This window comes from Poecilia mexicana, unplaced genomic scaffold (assembly GCF_051168715.1).
Source record: "Poecilia mexicana isolate PSO_F unplaced genomic scaffold, ASM5116871v1 scaffold_7, whole genome shotgun sequence".
NCBI classification, from domain to species: domain Eukaryota; kingdom Metazoa; phylum Chordata; class Actinopteri; order Cyprinodontiformes; family Poeciliidae; genus Poecilia; species Poecilia mexicana.
Window position 1 is genome coordinate 19,379,712 of NW_028263376.1, and position 23,306 is coordinate 19,403,017.

The window sequence follows — 23,306 nt, forward strand, 5'->3', positions numbered from 1 at the left end:
GAGTCGTTACCTTCCACATGTACCCACTTTGCGTCAAGAGGCGACTTACAGGATGCCAGTGAACATGATCGCAGCTAAAAGTACAGTAACCCCCCCACTGCTCCAGCCAACCCCACAGGCGTGTGTTACAGTACATGTTCTCTGTGCTCAGGATTTATTAAGACTTCATCACAAGCATGTGAACTTATAGGAGTGGAGATACTGAATTAAAAAATGTTTGAATGGATGAGTTTTCTCATCCACAGTTGTTCTATTGCTGCCTTTGTGGTTGAATAAGTGAGTGTGTTGGGTATAAATGGACTTACATCCTTTCTACTACATTCTGTTTTAATATGTTGTGTGTATTTTTACTGGAATCTTGGAAGAAGATGAAAACTAACTTTGGGCTGTATGTAACAATGTATTTACATGTCGTAAGACATTAATCAGGCATCTGCAAATTCTGCAGCTGGAGTCCTGACCGATAGGAAAATGGATGAAGTGGTTTCTTGTTTGTCACTTTTTAAAAATCTACTACTGGTCTCCATAGCAGTACACAGTCTTCCACCAAAATGAATTCCCGTAAAGGTTGTCAATCATGAACCGTGTAAATGTGTTAGGTTTTCAAAGAGCTGCTTTACTTCTGGTTATCTGGACCAGAAGGGAACAAGCAGAGGCAGAATTTAGTTTTTGATGCCCCCCATCTCTGGAACAAACCATCTGAAAACTGTTGGTTCTTTTAAATCAGGATAGAAAGCATTTTTAATACATAATTTAGCATAAACAGAGACTATTTGCCACTGTTTACACTGACTTTAGGAGACCGATTTTAATTTAATGATGTTATTGATATTGTACTGTTTTTGTGTAACTAACTGCTTAACTGTGTTATTGTCTTTTGTAAAAGAGATCTTTGATCTCAAGGAGTTTTACCTTGGTTAAATTGAAGGTTGATTGGATTTTTCTGTGTTTACTGCAGATTTTGATTACAAAATCTGAACTTTTTGAAACATTTGTTTCTTTTATGCCATGCCTTCATGCAGATGCTTTGTTATTATATTTATCTTTCCTTTGATGTCCTGTGAGGCATTTTTGATTGCCTTGTGTATGAATGGTCCAACATGGTTCAGTCACTGTTTTAAACAAGTAAATCTGAATAAATAACTTCATTCTCTTTTCTTTTCTTTCCCATCTAAAGAAATCTAAACTCTGTGCTTCTGGTTTTTTTTTTCTCTTTCTTTAAATCTCCATCCAGCTGCACCAGATGCTAATTCTGAACCTGGTTCTGTCGCAGTTTTCTTTTTAAGAGCGACTCAACTCGATGGAACATGCTGGACGATTTTAGATTTTATTTTCATTTTGCATTTGATCAACGGAATCACACATAATTCAATGTATGTGTAATCTCACTACATGATTGCACTATCTAAAAACAATTTTGATTCATCGATCAAATAGGAGTCCATATAATATCTGAATTAGACATGTTCAAATTGATGTGCTCTCTAAAAATAATTTTAGTATATGTTATAATCTAAATGAGCTTAATGGATTTAATAAACTGTAACATTCCCAAGAACAACAACCTAGGAATAAATTACAAAAATCACAGAGACATATAATTTCACATAGATCATGAGCAATTTAATATACATAGAGATGCATTGGTTTACAATAAGGATAAAATCTGTTTTATGATGTAATGTTCATGAAAGGGTGAAAAACTTAAATATAAAGAAGCAGTGTATTCTTCAGATCAGCTGGATCGATTATACCTTGAATACAAACAGATCATGTTGGCAGTGAACATTTTTATTTTTATAGCAACATTTTTCTTATGTCCCCTACAAATCTTCATATATAATGATTACTAAAAATAAAATCAGGTAGTGTGGCCCCCTCACAGCACAAAGCTGCAATTAAAACAAGGGAACGTTTATTGTTAAGTGCTAACTATCGGTGTTCCCTTTCCTTTGGCTTCTCTCATCATGGTCTTTTTTATTATTGTGAAGAGATAAACTGTATAAAATGAGAAAAATCACAAACAGTTTCACAAACGTCTTATTGTGATCTCAATCACCTGTACAAAAACAGCTGAGAGCTAGATTACCAAACAAAAACTAATGCTCCAAAATTTTTATAATAATAAAAAAAAAAGAAGAAGAAGAAGAAGGGAAACAAAACTCTAAAGGACAGAGTGTTTGGTTACACAGATGAAGCTGCTGCTTTCTGGAATGCCACTTCACACATGTTGCGAGTGATTTGGCGTCGCCGTGGAGAAGCTGGACCTAATCGTCAGAGAGAAGGCACGCGATCGAAATGAAGCTCGGTCCTCTCCGGGCTGCCGTTGATTTCCTCCTGGAGCATTTCGGGGCTGTGGCCATGCTCGTCCGTGCTCTCCGGAGACTCGTAGGGATAGTTTTCGCTGATCTCCTCGTCCTCCTGCTCTTCTTTAATACTGAGGAGAGGACGCGCGCTGTCAGAACTGACGTTTCAAACCAGCGGGGAGGAGCGCGGCGGAGAAGGTGGGGAAAGGGAGAACTTACAAAGCTTGAGGAGGGGACTGCGTTGCGCTGCTGTCGCTTTGGTAGCCACATCCGTTGGCCAGCGCTCCGTTCATCTGCTCCTGGAGAACGTGAGGCAGCGAGTGCAGCGCGATGCTGCCTATCGAGGCCGGGTTGTACAGGGAGTTGTTTCCATCTAGACCAGCATTCTGAGAGGGGCGGGGGGAAAGAGGCATTAAGTGTCTCAAACGTGCCAACTTTTAGCTTCGTGTTCATCTTTCATAATACTAAGCTTTTAAAATGGCAAAAAAAACAAAAAAAAACAAAGCTTGAGATCGTATCTCTCACCTGAAGAGCAGACCCGGGCAAACTCTGGCGACTTTGAGAGTTCTTCAGCAGAGATCTATAAGCAAAAGAAGATGTATATTAAAAAGCTGCAGCCAAATGGGGAAAATGTTACAGCAATATCTAGATTCAATGGAAAAAAAGTGCAAAACGCTTCAAAGTAAACAAATTTTCATTTGAGTAGTAAAATTTTAAACTAAAGATTTTATCTTCAATCTAAACTGAATTTCTTTGAAAAGTGAAAAAAATTCTGTGCTTAAAAATAATGATTTTTTTTGTACAGAATGACCATTAGCAGGCATAGCAGCATCCTTAACAACTTTACAGGAGTGTTCAGGAAATTTTAATTAGTATTTCCACAATTTCTGTTTCTGCCACTCAAAATGGAAAAGACGACATGACCTGCCATCCTAGTAAAGCAGATGCATATTGAGCCTCTTTAGGTAAAAATTAGCTACAAAATCATCTACATTCCATATGTACAGACAAAGCAATGATTAGACGGAAAGACTTCGAATAAATGTACTTTTGCCTCACTGTAAATTTGAGAAAAATCTGAAATCCTTTATTTGAGCACATTTGGTCAGTGAGAGGAAAGCAGCAGAGAATATACGGCATTAAATTAAGGCAGATCAATGTTGACCCTCATGCTCAGGAAATGGCTGAAAGAACGGAGATGTTTCTGAGGTTCTTCAAAAAACTGAAATTTCTTACATGGCTTTTTTCACACGTTTATGTAACATGAATGCGTCCACAACTAGGCTTTAAATGTAAGCACATTAAAATCTAAAATATCTCAAGCTCTGGATTTTTAAAGCAGTGAGTGAAGAGCTAACAATAATATTTTGGCATATTAGATTTTAGTTGAGACATTTTTTCCTTCCTGCAATTTCCCAAACAAAAAAAACTGGCAAAAATCCAAAGAGAAAGTTTTTAAAAAATCACTTTAGTAGTCAATTCCCTTTCCTTTTGAACTTCATATGTGGGCAAAGGATATATAAATAGCAGTTATGCTTTTTTTTTTTTTTTTTGATAACCCAATTCCTAATTTTATGATGCACAACACACAAAAAAAAACCCTAACAAAAAAAGTATAAATTCTTGGTTTATTACAAGGATCAAAGATTTTTTTAAGTCTACATTTATTTCTTTGTGAATCCCAGATCAGACTGCCTGTCACTTCCCACCGTAAGTTCAATGATTTATTTAGCAGAAGTCATCACTGACCCTTTTCTGGACTGTAAATCTTTCACCTTCCCTGAGCTGTTTACGGTGTTGCTGTTGTCATATTTTATTTAAAGATGTCGAGATGCCCTTCGGTGTCCTTAATTTTGCTGCACAAACACAACAAATATACGCGATGTTAGAAAAAGCAAACCCGCGGGGCTTCTTAGCTTCAACGCTTGCTTACAGTAAATATCGCAGGCGCTCGTGAGGCAGAGTGACAAGGTCAAGTTCTTTGATGTCGGGCGCCTGACTTCTAGTGAGGCGGGAAAGCACACGGCGTCCCGTCTTACTGTCGACAGTGTACATACCCGTTCCCAGCGGCCTTCTGAGGCCGCCGCCGGTGGAACTCGATCTCGTCTACCGTCCACACGGCTCCCTTCACGTTCTCCAGGCGCACAAAGCATTTATGCAGACTGAGGTTGTGTCTGACAGCATTCTGGAAGATTGAAGGAACGCGTTGCGCCGTTACACAAATGTCATGTAAATGACCACTAAATGTGAATTAAAAATTACAAATTTACCATGATAAACGATACGATAAATGCCCACCTCTAATTTAAATACAATGAGATGTTTTATGTTCTTATCTTTAAAATGTGTGATGTTATGGATACCTTCCAAGTAGCTGCATTGCGCCTGAAATATGCAAAGTTCCTGGTGAACCAGTTGTAGATTTCGTTTAACGTCAGCTGATTGCGAGGCGATTCAAATATAGCCTGAAACAGACAAAAAGGGAGTCAGAGATGCTGCTTAAAGAGTGACCCAGTTATGGAGCTACGCAAACGAAAGCTGAAAAAACCAAAATATTGTAGAGTTATATAGCACATACAGTCGGGACGTGTTACCTGTCTTATGAGGGATGCGTATGTAAATGGAGGTCTAACTTCTGTGCTCAGGTAGAACTCTTTATTATCAATTATATCTGTAAAAAAAAAAAAGCATAAAAAAGATGTTTGTGAACTTAATGTAAGAAAAAGATGCAACAAATAGAAACCGCTCATTCAAGTGAGATATTTAAAATGCCATGCAACGTATCTGTACCCACTGCGCTTGTGTAAATATTGTCATGTTACAACCATAAACTTCAGAGTAATTTATTGAGATTTTACGTGACAAACGTGGCAACGCAGCACATAATTATAACCTGGAATGTTTTGATTTTTTTCTTACAAATACAAGACTATTTTTTTGTTTTTTACCAATTCCGCTGCATGAATTCATTTCAAGTTTTACCACAGATCTCTAAACACGATTTGGGTCTAAACTTTCAGACACAGGAATATGCTTTGATCTAAACCGTTAGAAGTTATTTTTAAGCTTATTTCAAGTCAACATCTTGTTGGTACCATTAGATTTTAAGAATAGAAATGCACATCACAGTTTTCAGGTCTTCATTTACAAAAAGCTTCACGATTATGCACTACTAATTGTGTCTCGAGTGTCCCGGTAAAACACAATGAAGTTCGATATGGTTGTAACGTCGCAGAGGTCAACGGGTGTCAAAGTTTTGCAAAGCGCTGTAAATCCTGCAGATACTCCTGATGTGTTCGGTACCTTGGCTCACAGAGCGGCTGTATCGCCTCCGTACAGGCGTGCTGGTGAACAAGCTGTTGGGGGTGAGGACTGACGGCGAGTCAGAGAGCGGTGTGAGGGGCGTGGAGGGGGCGGTGGCACTCTGAGAAAGACTCATAGCAGGAGGGGCTTTGGGCAATGTCACCGGGGTGAAAGACACGTTAGACCCCAGATTCACCTGCGCGCGCACACACACACACAAACACACACAAAAAAAAAGCACAAAAAAATGTGTTATCTACAAGCCAAGCGGAAGATGATTGCAAAAAGAGTAAATGGTAAATGAGAACTAACGGGCTGAGCGGCAGGTTTGGGTTCAGACGATTTCAGATGAGCCATCATAGCTTGCAGTCGCTCCTTGTCTTTCTTCAGCTGTGTTAGATGGAGGACCGAAATAGAGCGTGAGGTTGGTGAATTCACAGTTTTAGTTACATGGCGTTCAACGTGTCATCCTGAGCGCTGTAATTATCCAAACACAACACCTCTGCTTCCAGGGAGGGTGCAAAAAACACAGCAGAGCTACAAATACATCCACATCTACTTTGACAGAGCTGTCTTTTAAAACTAATAAAAACATTTTAGTTGTACGAAAGTAAAGCACGCAAAGATAATTCTGGTAAGCCGAAGAGGATTCATACATTTTTTATTTTTTTGTTCGAGAAAGAAACCAGCGTTCTCCGTACCTGCAGCTCCAGCTGTTGAACAACCTGCATCTGCACACGGCACTGCGCCGTACTCTTGTCGTCAAGTGTGTGGTCGCTGTTCAAATGTCTAGACGTAAACAAATATGTTTAAATGTTAATTAGTCAGAGGACGCTGACAAACTGTAAAGTTGGGCAACTAGAAGGAGATTTAATACATTAAACGGATGTACTCACTTCATGAATGCCTTAAAGTCTCCAAAAACAGTCTCACAGCCTGGCCATTTGCACATGCCGTTTCCGTACAGAGGATGGCTGTTCTGGGGGCTTTCCTCCTGTGACCCACTGCACAAAACGCAAACGTCAGCTATCAACGGAACCTCCCAAAAATACATACAAACATGTGCAACCAGAAACAGAAGGCAAGTAAACTGTAAACCTTTCTTTCCTCTTCAGCAGGGCGTGGTGACCGTTGGTGGTCGACTGGCTGGAAGACTCTCGGATGTCTCCACCGGGAGAGAGGACGCTGCCGTTTTCACACCCTGAAGAGTCACAAATAGACAGAGTGTTTCCTTAGAGATATACGCAGCTACAACACAAGTCATCTGAGTGAAGCTCAGATGATGATCTGCTCCACACCAGGAGCCATGACATCAGAGGAGTCATTAGAAGTTTATTGGTTTGATCAAGAGCGCCCACCCCAAGGATTACTTAAAGTAAGTAATCCAACTTAAATATTTTCAATTTATCTGCTATATTTTGAGTCCGAATCATTCAAACATACAGAGGAAAGAATATGTGGGCATGAATCCTATTTCACATTCAACAGGGAACCAAACGATGCATTTTGAGCAAAAGATCTCTACATAATTGGCCTTGGGTCTTTCCAATCAGCTTAAAGAATTCATATTTTGAATTTTAATCAAAACCTATGGTAAGCATAAATAAACTCAGCTGAAATGCGAAATGTCCTAACAGAGTCCCGAGGCTGTTGTTCAGGTTGTTCAGCAGCCTACAAGCAGAGCAGTCGAACCTGGAGGCGCTCCAACCGTTTCAGCTCAAAATACGTTAATGAAGCAGGTTTGTACAAACCGTTTCCATTTTCATTTGTGTCTAAGAAGACAGCTTCAGCAACCCAACCAATTAAAGATACACATTTAGCTGCTTTCTTAGCTAAATTTAACCCACGTAGACCCTCTAAAAAGTTCTAGTTTTTGAAACGGAACTTGATTTGATTCCTCCACAGGAAGTTTCCTTTTAAATTTAACATCCTCCATAGTGGGAGTAATGAAGGGAAGACGTGGGGCCGTGCGATGCGTCATACCTGGAGCTACAGTGGGGGTGCTGGGGAGCACAGACAGCAGGCCTTGCCTCTGCAGGTTGAGGAGATGCTGCTGCTGCACCTGAAGCAGCTGCTGCTGGATGGCGATCTGCTGGGCTGTAAGCTGCGACAGACGATCAGGGATTAAACTTCCCACAAATATTCTCTGTTGGGCTAAGAAACAGGAGCTTTCTGGACTTTGTATTTACACAACATTCGGTGTTCTGTTAATAACCACAAGTCAAAGCAGTCCCATTTAATTACTGCCCTGACGTACTGAGTAGTTCTGCAAGTTACCTCTTGAGTAACTATCCCGGCGTTCTTCTGTTGCAACAGCTGCATATTTATCTGCTCTTGCTGATTCTTGAAGACCTCCTGGATTTGTTGCTGCAGACATATTAATAGCGTTAGAGTGACGCGGGCACGGGGCCTGTGCTAAATGTGCCGTACGAAACGAGCTGGTCGTGCCGTCACCTGGTGTAACATGAGCGCCTTCTGCTGCTGGACCAGCACCTGGATCTGCTGAGGACTGAGGACGGGCGGCTGCGGCACCTGCTGCAGCGGCTGCGGAGCTTCGGCGGGCGGGGTCATCATCGACAGCGACGCTGGAACCTTCGTCGTCAAAGGAGAGAAGATCAGACTGGTCAAAGTCTTTCCCAGAAATCCAGGGAGAGGAGTCATTAATTGTTTCTGAGAAGGAAAAAGGGTTGGAGCCTTTAAAAGGGACATGTGCCTGTTTACCAGGTTCCACAAACTCAAATTCAAGATGTTTTAAGACCATTATGAATTAAATTTAAGCCCTATATCACAACAAAAAATGTAACAAAGAGATGCAATAGTTTTTGTTTTTGTTTTTTTTTTTTCAGGGGATCAGTTTCAGGGGAATTTTCGGTGTTCTTTTTGTGGCTCTTGGCTTTGTGCTTCTCACATGGCAACCCTCATAGCGTCAAACGTTTTCGAAGAATGTGTGTAGTCTCGATCAGGTTACATACAAGCCAGCGCCAAAGACAAATGTTGTCCAGTCAACTGCCGATAAATTTTACACACACCCATCATAGACGCAAAAAAACACAAGTGGCTTTCTTTTTTTTTTTTGCTAATGTCGTCCAGCCAATAAATATATAGATGCAAAAAAGCCAGTTAGCAAGTATTAGCAGCAAGCATTCAGCTTGTTCGTGGTAGGCTTAATCGCCTCAAGGCAAAGAACGCAGTGAGTGAAAACAAACGTCCCATAAGAAAATAACTTACATAGTCACGACAAAATTTTAAATCCGTGACTATTTAAGGCCTCAATTTTAGATTCATGAATTTAACACTTTTTAAGGATGCTCACTGTGAACCAGATATTCAGGGTGATCAAGTCAAGTCAGGCATTTTCTGGAGGACAATACTTTTCTGGATGTCATTTCAGTGAGCAGGGAGTTTATAGGCTTGGATTTTGACCCAACAGCTGCTTCCAGTTCGTCCATAATCTGCTACAATGATTTACCTAAAGATGGATGATTACCAACTAGAGCAGCATAAATCAGAAACCAACAATTTGATGGGCTTTTCTGTGACTATCAAACAGTAAAAAAAAAAAAAAAACATATCCATCAAATGCATCAAAACTAAGATCTTCCTCCATTTTTGGTCAATTTGTTCATCGACTACCAGCACGTCCTTCGTATGAATTCATTAAATTTCAGAAAACGATAAGAGACTCGTGTTTGGTTACTTAAAACAGGATAATTCTGAAACTACTTTTTTTATTTTCTATTGGACTGAAATTTCTGCATCGACAAACAAAAAAAACACACGTTTGTCCAATCCAAAAAACGTTGAACCAATCAACATTGAAATCGGCTGGTCACACTTAAATGGCTAACTAGAAAATGTAAGTATATTTCAAAACATCTTTTCTATCAGCTGCTAGATAGCCGAACTCGTTTTTCTATGGTCATCTTGGATGCCAATGGCTCTGATTTGTATAGTCTGTGTGTATAAAACAACCTGCAGGTTCCTGCAGTTCTCCTGCACTTGAACCGCAGCACATCAGACGTTTCAATGGGAGAATGTGATGATTTTCAAATATCCTCGAGTTTTGCACCCATCCTCCTTATGCACTGTATAAACAAAACTGCGCATGCCTTAGAAGAGAGGGAAGTATAAAAATACAACTTTATCTTTGTTGCTGCTTTTATGGCGAAAAGGTTAAAAGATAAGAAACAGAGGACACCGAGTTCAGGCCGAACAACACAAAGTAACATTCCTCACAGTGAGTCAACCAAATTTAAATGAAACTAAATTAAGACCAAACGGGACCCACATTATTACAGGAGGTAATTGGTGAAATATAAGCAAAGCATAAACAAATAATGGCCTATTAACAGCATTACTCTCTAGGAACCATGTGTCATTATGGACATTTTTGTAACTGAGTAGTGTTTTTCCCCCTTGATCTAGTCATTATTTTAGCAATATTTTTATATCAACTTCTTCATTGGAATTTTATTTTAATCCTTTTTTTTTTACTACATGAAAACAATTACTACAAGCTTAAGCATTTATTCCCTTTTCCTGCATAAATCTTTTAAACTATTTCATTCTTGCACCAAATTAACTATATACAAAGCGTAAGAGTTCACTCAATTGCATTGATGCACCACTATATTTTTCTGCTTTTTTTTTTTTTTAGGTCAAAACTGCTCAACTTCAGTCTGGACCAAAACTCTAAAATGTTAAACATTTACCAGGGTAACGGAGGACGGTATGATAACTATCCGTCCTCTACTAAACATCACAACACCAGTATTCCTGGTATTCGTCCTGATATTCTGGAGGGACTGGTTCTGTTACTTTACAACACCACATGTGATAGGCGTAAGGAGACGTGTGCAGGATTTTCAGTCAAACCATGGTTTTGTGATGGAAATATGTAATGTATCTATGTCAGTGCATCCCTGAGCTCTTCACTTTTTCACCCAGAAAAGCTGAACATCAAATACAAACATAACGTTATCACACATTACAGTTGTGATGAGGAGCTGTCCGCACAAGCGATTAGGTTTGGATAATTAAATTTCTAATTTTCAGCTATAAATCTCTTCGGGTTTGAACTCGTTTTTAAATTGGATGCAACGGCTTTCGGTGGTGTTTTTGGGAACCAGATTGCTGCCCCTCCCACACTTGTTGCCGTCAACTGGTTGGAAAAAAAAAAAAAAAAAAAAAGAGGCTACAACACCTTCCCTCACTTTCCAGAAAGACAATTTTTATCTTGATTACATCTTAAAGCATTAGATCATGGAATACCTTTTTGTTTTAGTTTTAGTGTCAATTCAGTCAAATGTTGTTTTTTTCTAAATGTTATCATTCAGTAATAATCTCAAGCTCAAATCAGCTTATTAAAAAAGAAAAGAAAAAAAAAAAAATAAAATAAAATAAAAATAACTACTGAACCATGTATAATTAAACCCAGCGCCACTCAGGAAAAATGAGCTGTTATTCTTGCCTAACCACCTGTTATTAAATTCTTTCTGTAATTCTCAGTTCAACTTTGCGACGTGACCCGAGTGGTTCTGACATTACCGCTAAAAACAGCAGCAGAAATACAAAAACAACCAAAACACAGGATGGCTCAGGGGAATTATAACTCCGGCGAAAACAACAACAACAACATCAACAGCAGCCAGAACCCGAAAAACAACAACATCTTCTTCTTCTTCTAGTCGGAGCAATTATCACCTCCCCCCCGTTCTCCCCCCCCCCCAGCCCGCTTCACCCCCACCCCTCAACCGTCCCCTTGCTGTCAGCTTCACAGCTCACGAGTTGTTTATGGTAAACATAAACCGAGGAATCAAAATGGCACAGAGATATAAATAATGAATAAAAAAAGCACACAGAGCCTGTTTACGAAAACAGAACTTGAGATTCGTATTTTAATTAAGGTTTGAACCACAAACAAACATTCCTCTCCAAAGGCACAGTCTGTTTGGAGTCGGGTAAACAAACTGACAGAGAATTTCACACAGGCTTTGGGCTAACAATAACAGAGGACTGCCTCCTGGTTTGCCCTTTCTTATGAAACTGCGTGCTGCAGAATGGCCACTAAAGCAATGAAAGGAAAAAAGAAGAAGAAAAAAAAAAAAAAAGGCAGGTCCATCCCACGGACAGAGCCAGTTGGCCCCCTCTATTTTTTTTTCTGTGGACACCATCAACACAACAACAGCCTTCGCCTAATCCCCGTTGCTATGGCAGCGTGCAAGTCCAAACATCTTCTGTTGTTGTTATTGTTGAAAGTCATACCAGTGAGCAACTGAGTGTAAACACAGATCTGTTCCCGCAAGACTGGTCTTGTGAACTCTTTTGAGAAAAGACTGACAGCAGAGAGAAATGCTGAAAACATGCAGGGGAAAAAAAAACACAAGCAAACAAACAAACAAAAAGCTTCTCATTCCGGAACCGATACTTACTGATGTGCTGCGTTTAAAAATAAGAACAACACATGCACTTGCTGATAAATCCAAACATCACTCTTATGCAAAAAAAAAAAAAAAACACAAAAAAAAACATAGACAATAAAGGAACTAATTACAAAAGTCTGGCTCTATATGCTAGAACACAACAAGCCTGAGAGTCTCCATTGGAAGGTTTCTGAAACACTTCTCGGCAACTATGAAAATCTAACCCAGCTTTTCCACGTGACGCGAGCGTAAACAGACCTAACAATATAACACTGATCCCTCCACCCGGCAGGAGCCGAGCTCCCCCCTCCTCTTCTAAACCTCAGCTCCACACACACACACACTCCTCCAAAACCCATTCCCTGCACTCTCTTCCCTGTTCAGAGTGCAGGGCATGGCAAAGAAGCTGAGAAACACAGACGAGACAATAGAAAGGTTTAAAGACTCATTAAAGTCATCTAAGTGCGCGGGTACTGTGTAAAAAAATAAATAAATAAAATAACTGTGGTGCTTGGATATGGTTCAGATGAAACAAATCTATTCACGCGTTAGTGGGTGGGGGAAGCATCTGGATCTGCTGAAGTGGAGATAAATGTTTATCCATGTCTCCTTACACCTATCTAGTGTTACAAAGTAACAGAACCCCTCGCTTCGGAATGATGTCATGAAAAATATCGAGGTCATCGTTTTCAGCTGCAACAAACACGTTTGTTCTCTTTCCTTTCCCAGTCAAATGTCTTTCATTCGCCGGTCAGTCAGCCAGAGATCAGAATATCAGCTCCGATCAGCGACGGTTCCACACTGAAAAATCCAATTTGCTTTTCTTCCATTCATGAAACCGAGAAACTCCCAGCACTTCTTACACATATATACGCCTATAACTAAAAGCATGTGCGCTCTGTTTGGGTTAGGTAAAGTCCAGATAATCCATCGCAGCTACAAACAATTTATCTAAAGAAGATAGAATGCAGAACTTTTTCTTTTTAATTCTAAAATTAAAATTGGATGAAAACTGGAATCAGGAATAAACGTGGAATAAATGTGGAAATCATACGAGCCAGGAAAAGACTGATCTGTGCATCTGTACAAAACACCTTAAAGAAAAATATAATTTCTTTTGGAGGCTGAAGTGTTGTAAATTTAAAAAAAAAGATCTGTGAAATATGTTTTTTTTAAATAACTGCACCAATTAATCAGCTGATTTGGAATTTGACTGTTTTTTTTTTTCCAGAATCGGCTCCGATCGACAATCGTCAGGTCGAATACTGAAAACCAGATGATTTTTTTTTCCCCCAATCCAAATGTATCAAAACTAAGAATGCATCAATAAGTAAAAATGATTTGAATCGGTGTCGGCCGGATTGACGCATCTCTAGTCATTATTTGTAAAGCTGACTCTGATGGACTGAACGAACGCCCCGTGCGGACGACTGACCCCTGCGACCTCTGGAGGAGGAGTCTGGCTGCTCTTCACTCGACTCTCATTCTCAGAAGGATTTCTGCTTTCTATGTGGATCGCTTGTATGGTGTGTCCTGCTGGATCTGACTGGGACTCATGCATCTGGACTTCACTGGCCTGCAAGAAAAGAAGAGAGAGAAACAAAAAAGAAAGACGTGAAAGTCACTCGATGAAGCCGTCGAGGAATGGCGGAAGGCTGAAAGCATACATGTTTGGCCGCCTTCAACGAGGCACGAGAGGCAACGAGAGGCGACAAGAAATTCATTCTTCAAGAAGAAATATAGAAGAATCGGCAGCAGCTGAAATGAGCGTCACAGCATGGTGGGTACGCGAGTGAAAAGCACTAAAAGCTGAGAAGTTCGCTTCTGCGGCCCAGCCCAGTAATACAAACACACTCTACCACTAGTCAGAGAGGAAGATGTTAAATCTATTTGTTGAATAACCAAGTGCTGCCATGACTACTGTAAACACAGGGGCCCTGGGTCCGTGTTTATGTGCAAACATATCTTCCTTCTGGAACAATTTACCATTAACCAGGTGGTGCGATAAACGGCCGTGGCAGGTAGCACAATGCACAAGTAGGCTTTTATGTATACAGCTTGGGAGTGTTTGAGTAAAAAGCTCAGCAGCATAAACAAAGGTAAATAAAGAAGGCAAACAAAAAGCATAAGGAGAAGGAAGGCAGCACAGAAATCCAGCGCCTAACATGCTTGAGAGCTCCACATTTTGAGATTAATCTTCGAATCAAATCAATCTCATACGCACGACTGAGAGGCAACAGTTAGAGAACATCAGATTAGACTGCACTGCATATACTGTGATAAACTTAAGGCCAAGAGTCTACAATGAGCAAAAAGAAAATTAAAATCAAACAAAAAAAAAAAGGTGAAAAATGATGACTAATCAGCAACAAGTTAAGTCTAGCTCTAGAGATGTGTCATCCATGCTCAAGACATAACTTATACCTCTCAGCTTCCAGTAATGGCCAACTAAAGCTAAGATCTGTTGAAAACAGGCAGGGGCTGGTAACGTCTGCACTGTTTATTTTAGCTCCCGGGATCAGGATTAGTTTGGAAGACAAAGGGCAGAGTTTCCTGTAGAGTTTTTTAAAAGAAGGCTGGAGGGGAAAGCTGAGCATAAGGGCAAAACTGTAAACTTTGTCAGCCACCTCGTTCTGAAAGTAATACAAACGTTATCTGGTTGTTCATCAGGTTTATCTGATGAAAAAAAAAAAAAAGCACATCATATTTTTTTTTCAAACAAAGTTGTAACTTTTCAAGGTTTGGATTTTGTTTTTGCTTAAATGAAACACTTTAAGTTGTAATAACTACGATTTTGAACACCAAGCTAAAAAGAGCATGATTCTCAGATCAGAGATGCACCAGTAAATTGGGCAAACATTTTTAAATGATTTGTTGATTGGCTTTGATCAGTGGTCAAATGCTCAAATACAGACAAAATCAAATTCCACCCCCCCCCCCCATTCATTTAAGTCTTTTTCGACCTGAAAATGCTTTAACCAGTAGCGTGTACTTCAATGCTAGTTTAATTAGTTCAGTGGAAATCTGATTATCTTCTAAGGCATGTTCATTTACATAAATGCAGTTATCTTGTAATTTCTTCACTTTCTAATAGATTGAGAACTATTATCTCAAGGAAGCCACCTGCAGCACATTCTCTCTCATATGTGCTCGAGTTTTTACAGGAGTAGAAAAAATGGAAATCGGTCAGAAACAGCCTAATTGTTGCATATCTCCCTCAAAGTTTTAAATTTGTAAGTGTGATAGATTTATTATACTTTCTGAATGCAGCTCATTAAGACACAATTAATTCTTTAGTCCAATCGTTTTATTTATTTGTCAGTATTTTTAATTTGTGCTGTGTTCCTTATGTTCATTTTTATATGTACTCTCACACTTTTATAGGATATGGATCGCCAATTAAAAATAAAATTAAACAGACCTACAGTGAAAAAACGAACAAACAAACAGAAAAACAATATAACACTCAATTACAGTTATAATACTGGAACAATTAGGACTGTAATATCCAAAATTAACCAAACGTTACAGCTAACTGCGTTCTGAATCTGAACTAAGTGCAGCCATTTCACTCGCAGCAGCTCCAACGAAGAACTTAAACTTATTAATGACCAATAGAAGATGTCACCTGAAGTGTATTATTGTAATGTTATCTTTAACTTGCCTTGAGGCGACATGATCACATCCGATATCTGTTAACGCCAACCACCGCAGTTCTGGGTTTCCGTTTAAGATTGGAGCCATTAGCTTACATAAGCTAGAGAACCAGATAAACCCTGATACTTGAGTCTAATAGGTCAACTATACAAAACAATCGAGCAACATACATGAGAGTCAGGTTCACAGCAACGCCGTTTTCAATCAACATCACGCGTGGCGTGCACGTTAACATCAGCCCTAACAAAAGCTATATTATGGGTCCTGACGTTAGCTCAAATGAAACGGTTCTCTCTCTCCTCTTCGCTGCGCCTCCAGGTGGTTTTCAAAATAAACCCATTGTTCATGCCTGTAATCGTTCAATATAAGGGAGTGAGCTGGTATAGTGTCGTTTACTCACAGAAATATGTGCGAGCGGACAGTCTTTGACGCTGGGTGGTGTCAGAAGAAGATCCCTCGATGCTCTCTGCCTTCCTCGGTAACGAGCTAGCCACAAGTTGCTAACGGGGGCGTGGTTTGGGTAAAAGTAAACAATGGTGACGTCATGTTAACACGAGGACTTCTAAATTTTTGACGCAAGTCACTGCAGGAAAAATGTTTCTTCTATAATAGTTTTTAATAAATAGATTAAAAAAATTAACACAACCAAACATTATCATGCAGTGTGTAAAATGTTAGCTTGTTCATGAATAAATTATGTCTCTAATAAGTTTGATTTTTGAAGTAATAAAATAAGGAAAAATGAAATTTTCTAAAAAGCCTCTTTTTTAAATAAACAAGAAAATAAATGAATAACGTGAGGGGAAAAAAGTATATATAAAAAGGGAAAAAGTATAAATAGAAAACATGCTGGTAGTTTGCATAGAAAATGCTAATAAATTATTAAGTTGGTTAGGAATAAATATCTGAATTCACCAAAACAACGACAAAAACAACATTAACAAATGCAGACATTTCATAAAACACAAGAACAAAGCAAAAACTAAATGACATTTTAGAAAATAAAAGCAGTTTTGAACATGTAAAACCAACACATGAATGTAATAACAGACCCAAGCACGTGAATCACTGATGCAAATTGTTTTCTTTTGTTTGTTTTCCTTTATCAACATCTTTTGTTTATGTGGTTTTGCATAAATTACTGTATCAATGTGGCCTGGCATAGAGTTTGCTTGTGGCACTGGTGGGGTAAGGAAGCCAAAGTTGAATAAAGTGGCATTCAACTCATCTACATTGTTGAGTCTAGTCCTTAATTAATCTCTTGACAATAATGGTCAGCTTCTTTATGGTATTTTGGTCAGTTTGCCAGCCTAACCAAGCCATAACCATTAAAGCAAATAATGGTTGTGTGAGAAGGTTTCAAGTCCTGCTGGAAAATGAACCAGTATCTCCACAAATCTTGTCAGAAAAGTGAACTAAATCTTTCTAGTAGATCACTGCACTAACTTTGAACTTGGAAAAAATAAAAATAAAGAAAACAGCAATGGATCAACATGAGGCGATGAGGTGATACCTATATTACTGATTGTGGAAACTTCACATTGGACTTCATGCAACATGGGTTCCTTTCTCTTCACTGATCCTCCAGAGTCTGCAACACTGATTTTCAAAGAAAGACTAAATTTACTTTCATTTTTGCACCACTGAGCAACAACGGAATCCTTTTTTTCTTCCTCCTGATAAGATTCTTCCGACTTTATCTCTGCATCAAGCTAACAAAGCCAAGCAAATACAAACAGTTATAGGCCATGACCTTGACACATCTGTGTGTGGTAACACCCCCAAACTCTGTAATGGGCTGTTTCACAATCCCCTTGAGGCTTCACTAGTTATACTAGTTGCTTGTGAACTTTGTTCAACCATATTTTTGTTCTTCCACAAAATTTTCCATTAATACATTTCGATACATAATGTGAACAACCAGCTTTTTTCATTATTATAATTTTTTATTTACAAGATACTTTTTGTGGCATCATTGGACTGCTGAGAAGTCAATAGCATTTGACATTACCCCGACATGCATAATTTCTGTCCAACAAATCCTTTTTTGTTTTGGTCTTAAGCAATGTTATGATTTCCAGAGACCTGCATTTTAGGCATCATTTACCCTGAGCCATTATCATCAAAATTCACAGAATTTATGATTGTGCATAACACAGTGAAATGCATTTCACTCTTTGAATTAATTTACTAAAATAGAATTATTAAAAAAAAACCTAAATGCTCATCTAATTGATCTATTTTTAGGTGACCCGGTAAATAATATATATTGCAATTAATGGTTATTATGCTTATTATCCACAAGTTCAAAAATGTGACCACAAGAGGGAGACATTATCAAGACAGATGCTGTTTAAAATGCAGTATTATTTTACTATTGGAAATAGCAAGTACATAAATATAAAAATATTTCTTCCATCTCAGTGAAAATGCCCTTGTTTTTTTTAGGCCCCTACCCCCAAGTTTGAAAAGGAAACATCCCAAATATAATATTTTATATAACTTTTCACACAATATTCCAAACAATAATGATTAAAAGTTCAGAAAATCTTTATTGTTTCCATTTCCAACACATGGAAATCTAACAGTGAAACATGAATAGGTGCACAATTAAACCACAAACAGGGAGAACTTTAACATCATAAACAATCAATAAACAAGGCACAATTTGAGATCAACAATCAGTTACAAGATCTTTGATCTGAAGTCGTCTGTCAGAAGTATATAAGTGCAGGACAAGAACATTATTATTCTTAACAACAGTGTCCATTTGAATGAGCACAGGAATTACTAACAAAGACAAAATGACGTTAAGTTTGATTAAGTGTGTTGTATTAAAATGATTTTTCTTGTTGATACATGTTTTAATACAAGAAGTGAAGACAGCACTGCCTTAGTCTTAATGGGTCCTAAGCGGCTCTGCAGAAACAAATTACATTTGCTGTACCTGATGCAGTGTTAGTTATACTACTTGGAATGAAACCCACACATGAATATCACAGAAACTGCAGGAGATTTCATGTTGAAGTAACCAACAATCTTTGATATTTTCATTTTACTTTATACACCTAAGGCCAGTAACATAAGATATAAACAACTCCTGTGACAGTTATCTGATCAAGTTTCTCGTTTTTTTTTCCCTCCAAGGACCAGTTAGAATTTTAATCTGAACAGAAGTCAATTAAAAACCCCTTTGACAACAACATTTTCATCTATTAGAAAAAAAAAGCAAAACAAGCAGAGAAACTTCTCATTTCATCAAAATGTGACACAAAACCGAAGTGTATTTGGTCTCCAGTATCACAATGTCTCATAATTATCAGATTATCAGATGTCTTGCACACAGATTAAAAAAAAAAAAATAAACAAGGTGCTTACTTTAGAGCAAAAATGGCAACCACAACAAAGAACACTCTACTAGTTAAACGTAATTGCATATATTTCCCAGAATGTAATCAAGGTGTTTTGTGCATGGAGATTACTGTGTGTAAAGTTTAGGTAAACATTACACAGCATGTTTAGAGTTTTGCTACATATTCTAAGAATGGCAAGTTCCTTCGCACAAAAATCCACACGAGGAAGATGAAATGCTATATGGTACAAAGGATTTTCATCTGTAGTGCATGTAACATTTTCCTAAATATAACTCAAAAAGAAATTTTGTAGAACATATCACCTATGTATTATGTCGCTGTATCATCTTAGATAATTTATTTAATACAAATCAGCAGTACCTGTCATTAATTACATCAAAAAGGTCTATGCTAGATTAACGGCAGATTGGATGTCAGAGATTATCTAAAACTAACAGATCTATTTTGCGTTTATAAAACTTTACAGTGCAATAAAAACAGAAATACATTCGAAGATACCATAAAACTAAACCACTCCGTATAACTGTATTTTTTTTTTTTTTTTTTTGCAAATGTCAGTGATGCTCAGATGAAATGAATTTCTACTGATTGAAAACACTTGGGCTAAATTGAGGTACTTAAGAGGAACTATAGCAATTTGTAGTCTACCTGAGTAGTCTGTAATAACTTTATCAGCAGAGAAGATTGCTGCACAACTGAAAACATCTAATGTGCAAAAATATTTAGTGTCTTGTTCGACCTCCTTCGAAAGCGTGGTGCTCCTTGTGTGCTAAAGATAACAGAAAATGCAAGAGGAGAAGGTAAGCAAAGTACTCAAAAGTGTGCTATGAAAAACATACAGAAGACAATGCTCAATGGAAAGAAGATACTCACGTTTATAAAACACGGCTTTAAAAGGTGTCTGAGGCAGGAGCTCGTAGATCTTTCCCAAGATGTTTGACTCGTCGGCACAGGAAGCGTTCCCATTCCAGACCTGAACGACGTCTTCTCTGTCCCGTACGCTGATGCTGACCCCAACTACCTCGTCTCCTGTACACATAGAAACATACAATGAGATAGACTGCTCATGGTGCAATAAAGACATTAACAATATCCACTTTTTTATGTAAGAGCAGTACCCCAGTTAAAACATGATTGATCACAGTTTGTTCATATAAATACAATCTGTCCAAATACCAAACACGGAGTTCCCCAAGTCTTTGTATTTGGATTGATACTGCTTATACTCTAAGTTTAGGTAAATATTACACAGCATGTTTTGAGTTTTGCTGGATAAATGAAGCTGACTTAATTTACCAATGGAGAGTCATAAAACTGAGTAGATGTTTTGTCTCTAAGCATGTCTTAAAAGCCCGGAAGAGTTTTTTTGTTTTTTTTTATTCAGTTAGGACGCAGCTTCATCTCTAAGGATCTACATCACCCTTCACATTTATTGGTTCCCATGGGAGAGATGTGCTAAAATTTCTAAAATAAATTTAGATTTTATTGTAGCATAATATGTCACTGAAAAATTACAGTTAGCTCACGTCTTTCTTCCCGTCCATGTTGGAAAACAAACTTAGGTCATCGACCCTGCATAATTCTTACAGTTGTCTTAGGGGTCATCAGAAATGTTCTGATTGTAGATGCATGCAGTTTTATGAGATTAGCCATGTTCTCGTAATAACTTATTGACTTATCCATTTTCAAAAATGGCTTGTTTTCATGCATTTCCCTATTAGGTCTCCAGTGTCACATTATATTGAAAAGGAAGTAATTGATTGCAAATTAATGTTCTGCAACACTTTTAATAACGCAGAAAAGAAAAGTATATCTTAACAGGCTTCAGGTGGATTTATAGTACATAAATGACTAGAGGTTGTTATTAAATAAATGGTATTTAGAATCTGTTCGATACACTGCCACTGCGATAGCTCACCATTTCAAATCAAACTTTAAGCCAGTTTATTTCAGCATTGAATTTATTTATTCAAAGACATTTACCTGAAGCACAATAATCGCTGAACTGTTCTCCAATTGTGGCCAATAGTAACTCCTTCCACACAGAAGACTGTAAATATGAGGAAAGATTTAGCAAACAGAGAAATCAACTTGCATGTTAAGTACAGAAGAGTGCCATTTCACTTACAGTACACTCTTTGGGTACTTTCATTTTCCAAACCCCGCCTTTAGCATTGCTTTCTTCTTCCCTGTATGCAAACCAGAAGGAACATGAGCAAATATTCATATTGGCAAGCATGATAAAAATACAAGCTATTTTTATTTTCCCATATCCCGGCCTCTGGTTTTTGTCAACTGTCAAGTGATGCGTGTCTCATTTCCTATCTGAAACAAACTTCTTGGGTGAAAGGAAATAATTTTAAATCTAAATTGGCCAGTGGTATGAATAATTTTGATCTTAACTGTATAGATCCTTGTCTCAACCCTTAAGATTTCCAAAAGGCTGGCAGCTGTTCCAAATCCAACATGTTCAGTGGCAGACAACGTTGAAAGTTTGAAAGGATAACATAGAGAAACTTGTCTGTATTCTGTTCAAGCTTCCTGCAATCTGATGAAGCTCACTCCATCACAGATACTTAAAATACTTCTTCACTCAAAGTAATGTCCAACATATTAAGGAGCGTTGACACACAGCATAGCCTAATAGCTCGTAGGTATCCTAGTCTGGTCACCTGATGTCTTCTCTAACGGTTATCTAATTTGACCGTGCCAGCAGAACTCACCAGAGTGGCTTCCTTTCTCCCCTCATCAGATGATAGCTACATCTCAAAGGCAAGCTGGAAACACTCGGGATGTTGTTGTAAACTCGCCAAAAGTTCTGTTACGTTTTCAAGGGGAAAAGAGAAAGCGGGTTAATGTTTGACATCAACAACAGTCAGAACAAATATGACTGACTGGCCTTATGACACTTTTATTATTACAGCAAATAACTAAAACTCTGAATCAGACTTATTTTTCTTTTCCATACATGATTAAATTGTGACCGAAACATACTAAAAATAGCCTCGCATCTTACCTGAACAGTCTCCACTGTGTAGATTTTCTTCAGGTTTGACTCACACTCAGCTGCTGTTGTACCTGGTAGAGATCTTGCCAAACAAGACAAATCAAATGTCTGTAAGTATATTTTATTTTAAATGTGAACACGTTTACTTTTTTTTGTAATTTTTTTTTGTATCAGATATACCATGGCTGCCCTCTGTGCAGATAAATTAGAGCAGCGGTAGGGTAGGAGGGAGTCAGATGACTGACAAGCCAGTAAACAGGACTGACCCCATTTTAACACGGTCTCCCCTATGCTCCACTAACATGTACACATAGAGCATGTTGCTTGAAATCAACACTGTTCTGATTATATAACATTATACATAAAAGGGTGACTTTTATTTTTCCCCCCCACTTGACTGTTAATAATAACTTGACCCACAAAAGCTTTGTTGGTAAAATTGAAATGGAACAGAGACACCAGCAATGACTCAGCAAGCTGAGAACAATATGCCGTGCTTATGAAAGCGGACACTGACCTGATTTCTACTTCTGGATTTATTTTTGAGTTACTAATAGTTTCAAATTACAGTTTTTCTTGTAATGTTATTTTGTTTAACTAATAAAAAATATTTGTAATTTCCCACAGTTGTATATTATATAAAAATGTTTTTTTATTATTATTATTTTTAAGAAAAACAAGTTTTTTCCACCTTTTCCAATAACAAATGGATAACAAAGAGAAATTCTAGGTCTGTTTTTCTTTTATTCCTTTAAGAGTCAATCAATTCGAAAGAGTTCGCTCACTTGTCGCCGACAACAGTTTTATAACAAAGCAGTTTGGAGAAAATAAATTCTTTCTTACCTATCAAGCCAGAAAGTCCAGGGTGAATGTAATGGCAGGATGTCATTTTCAGTGTTGTGTGAAATTTTTCCCAAATCTCTGTCGTTGATATGAATGTTTTTCTCCAGGCTTGGTGGTGAGCTCAGTTGTAAAGCAGCTAATGGCACTGCCATTATTAACCATGAAAACCGACGAACTTTTTAGTGGAGAACTATCATAGAGCAGGATTCCCACGCAGGCGTTTCTTCGGAGTTATGGTTGTTTATACATATATATAGATTCCCTGGGTAAATTTATCCCAGACCAGCTGATGAGTCATTGGTCGAATCCCCAGTTAGCAGAGAAAAGACGCTCTATAACCGCCAGCCCACAAAACACCAGATAGATCTCGAAACTTCTATTGCCAAAGTCACGA

The 23,306-nt window shown here is 38.2% G+C and overlaps 2 protein-coding genes across 2 annotated transcripts; both read right to left on the reverse strand.

Annotated features, from left to right (window-relative positions):
* Positions 1-1,601: 1,601 nt before the first annotated feature.
* Positions 1,602-13,863, reverse strand: LOC106918280 (forkhead box protein P1-like). The gene is made up of 16 exons (XM_088007208.1): positions 13,699-13,863; positions 13,467-13,607; positions 8,064-8,201; positions 7,887-7,976; positions 7,593-7,713; positions 6,708-6,810; positions 6,506-6,613; positions 6,311-6,398; positions 5,922-5,999; positions 5,610-5,805; positions 4,901-4,977; positions 4,670-4,771; positions 4,364-4,491; positions 2,832-2,886; positions 2,526-2,692; positions 1,602-2,437 (listed from the first exon to the last, which is right to left on the reverse strand). Exons 1-16 carry the CDS (start codon positions 13,753-13,755, stop codon positions 2,275-2,277), a joined length of 1,812 nt encoding a protein of 603 aa, XP_087863334.1. The 5' UTR covers positions 13,756-13,863; the 3' UTR covers positions 1,602-2,274.
* Positions 13,864-18,220: 4,357 nt separating this feature from the next.
* Positions 18,221-23,250, reverse strand: LOC106918282 (eukaryotic translation initiation factor 4E type 3-like). Its single transcript, XM_014987892.2, has 7 exons — positions 22,913-23,250; positions 22,079-22,151; positions 21,786-21,880; positions 21,191-21,251; positions 21,046-21,112; positions 19,936-20,091; positions 18,221-19,831 (listed from the first exon to the last, which is right to left on the reverse strand). The coding sequence occupies exons 1-7, from the start codon at positions 23,062-23,064 to the stop codon at positions 19,785-19,787; spliced, it is 651 nt and encodes a 216-aa protein (XP_014843378.1). The 5' UTR covers positions 23,065-23,250; the 3' UTR covers positions 18,221-19,784.
* Positions 23,251-23,306: the final 56 nt, after the last annotated feature.

Coding starts and splice junctions, on each gene's coding strand:
- LOC106918282 (XM_014987892.2), bottom strand. CDS start 23,064: ATGGCAGTGCCATTAGCTGCTTTACAACTGAGCTCACCACCAAGCCTG. Junction 21,252..21,785: donor GGAGAAAGGAAGCCACTCTG/GTGAGTTCTGCT, acceptor GTTTGCATACAG/GGAAGAAGAAAGCAATGCTA. Junction 20,092..21,045: donor CAGCGATTATTGTGCTTCAG/GTAAATGTCTTT, acceptor CTATGTGTACAG/GAGACGAGGTAGTTGGGGTC.
- LOC106918280 (XM_088007208.1), bottom strand. CDS start 13,755: ATGAATTTCTTGTCGCCTCTCGTTGCCTCTCGTGCCTCGTTGAAGGCG. Junction 6,811..7,592: donor CACCCCCACTGTAGCTCCAG/GTATGACGCATC, acceptor GTGACTCTTCAG/GGTGTGAAAACGGCAGCGTC. Junction 4,772..4,900: donor ACGCATCCCTCATAAGACAG/GTAACACGTCCC, acceptor TGTCTGTTTCAG/GCTATATTTGAATCGCCTCG.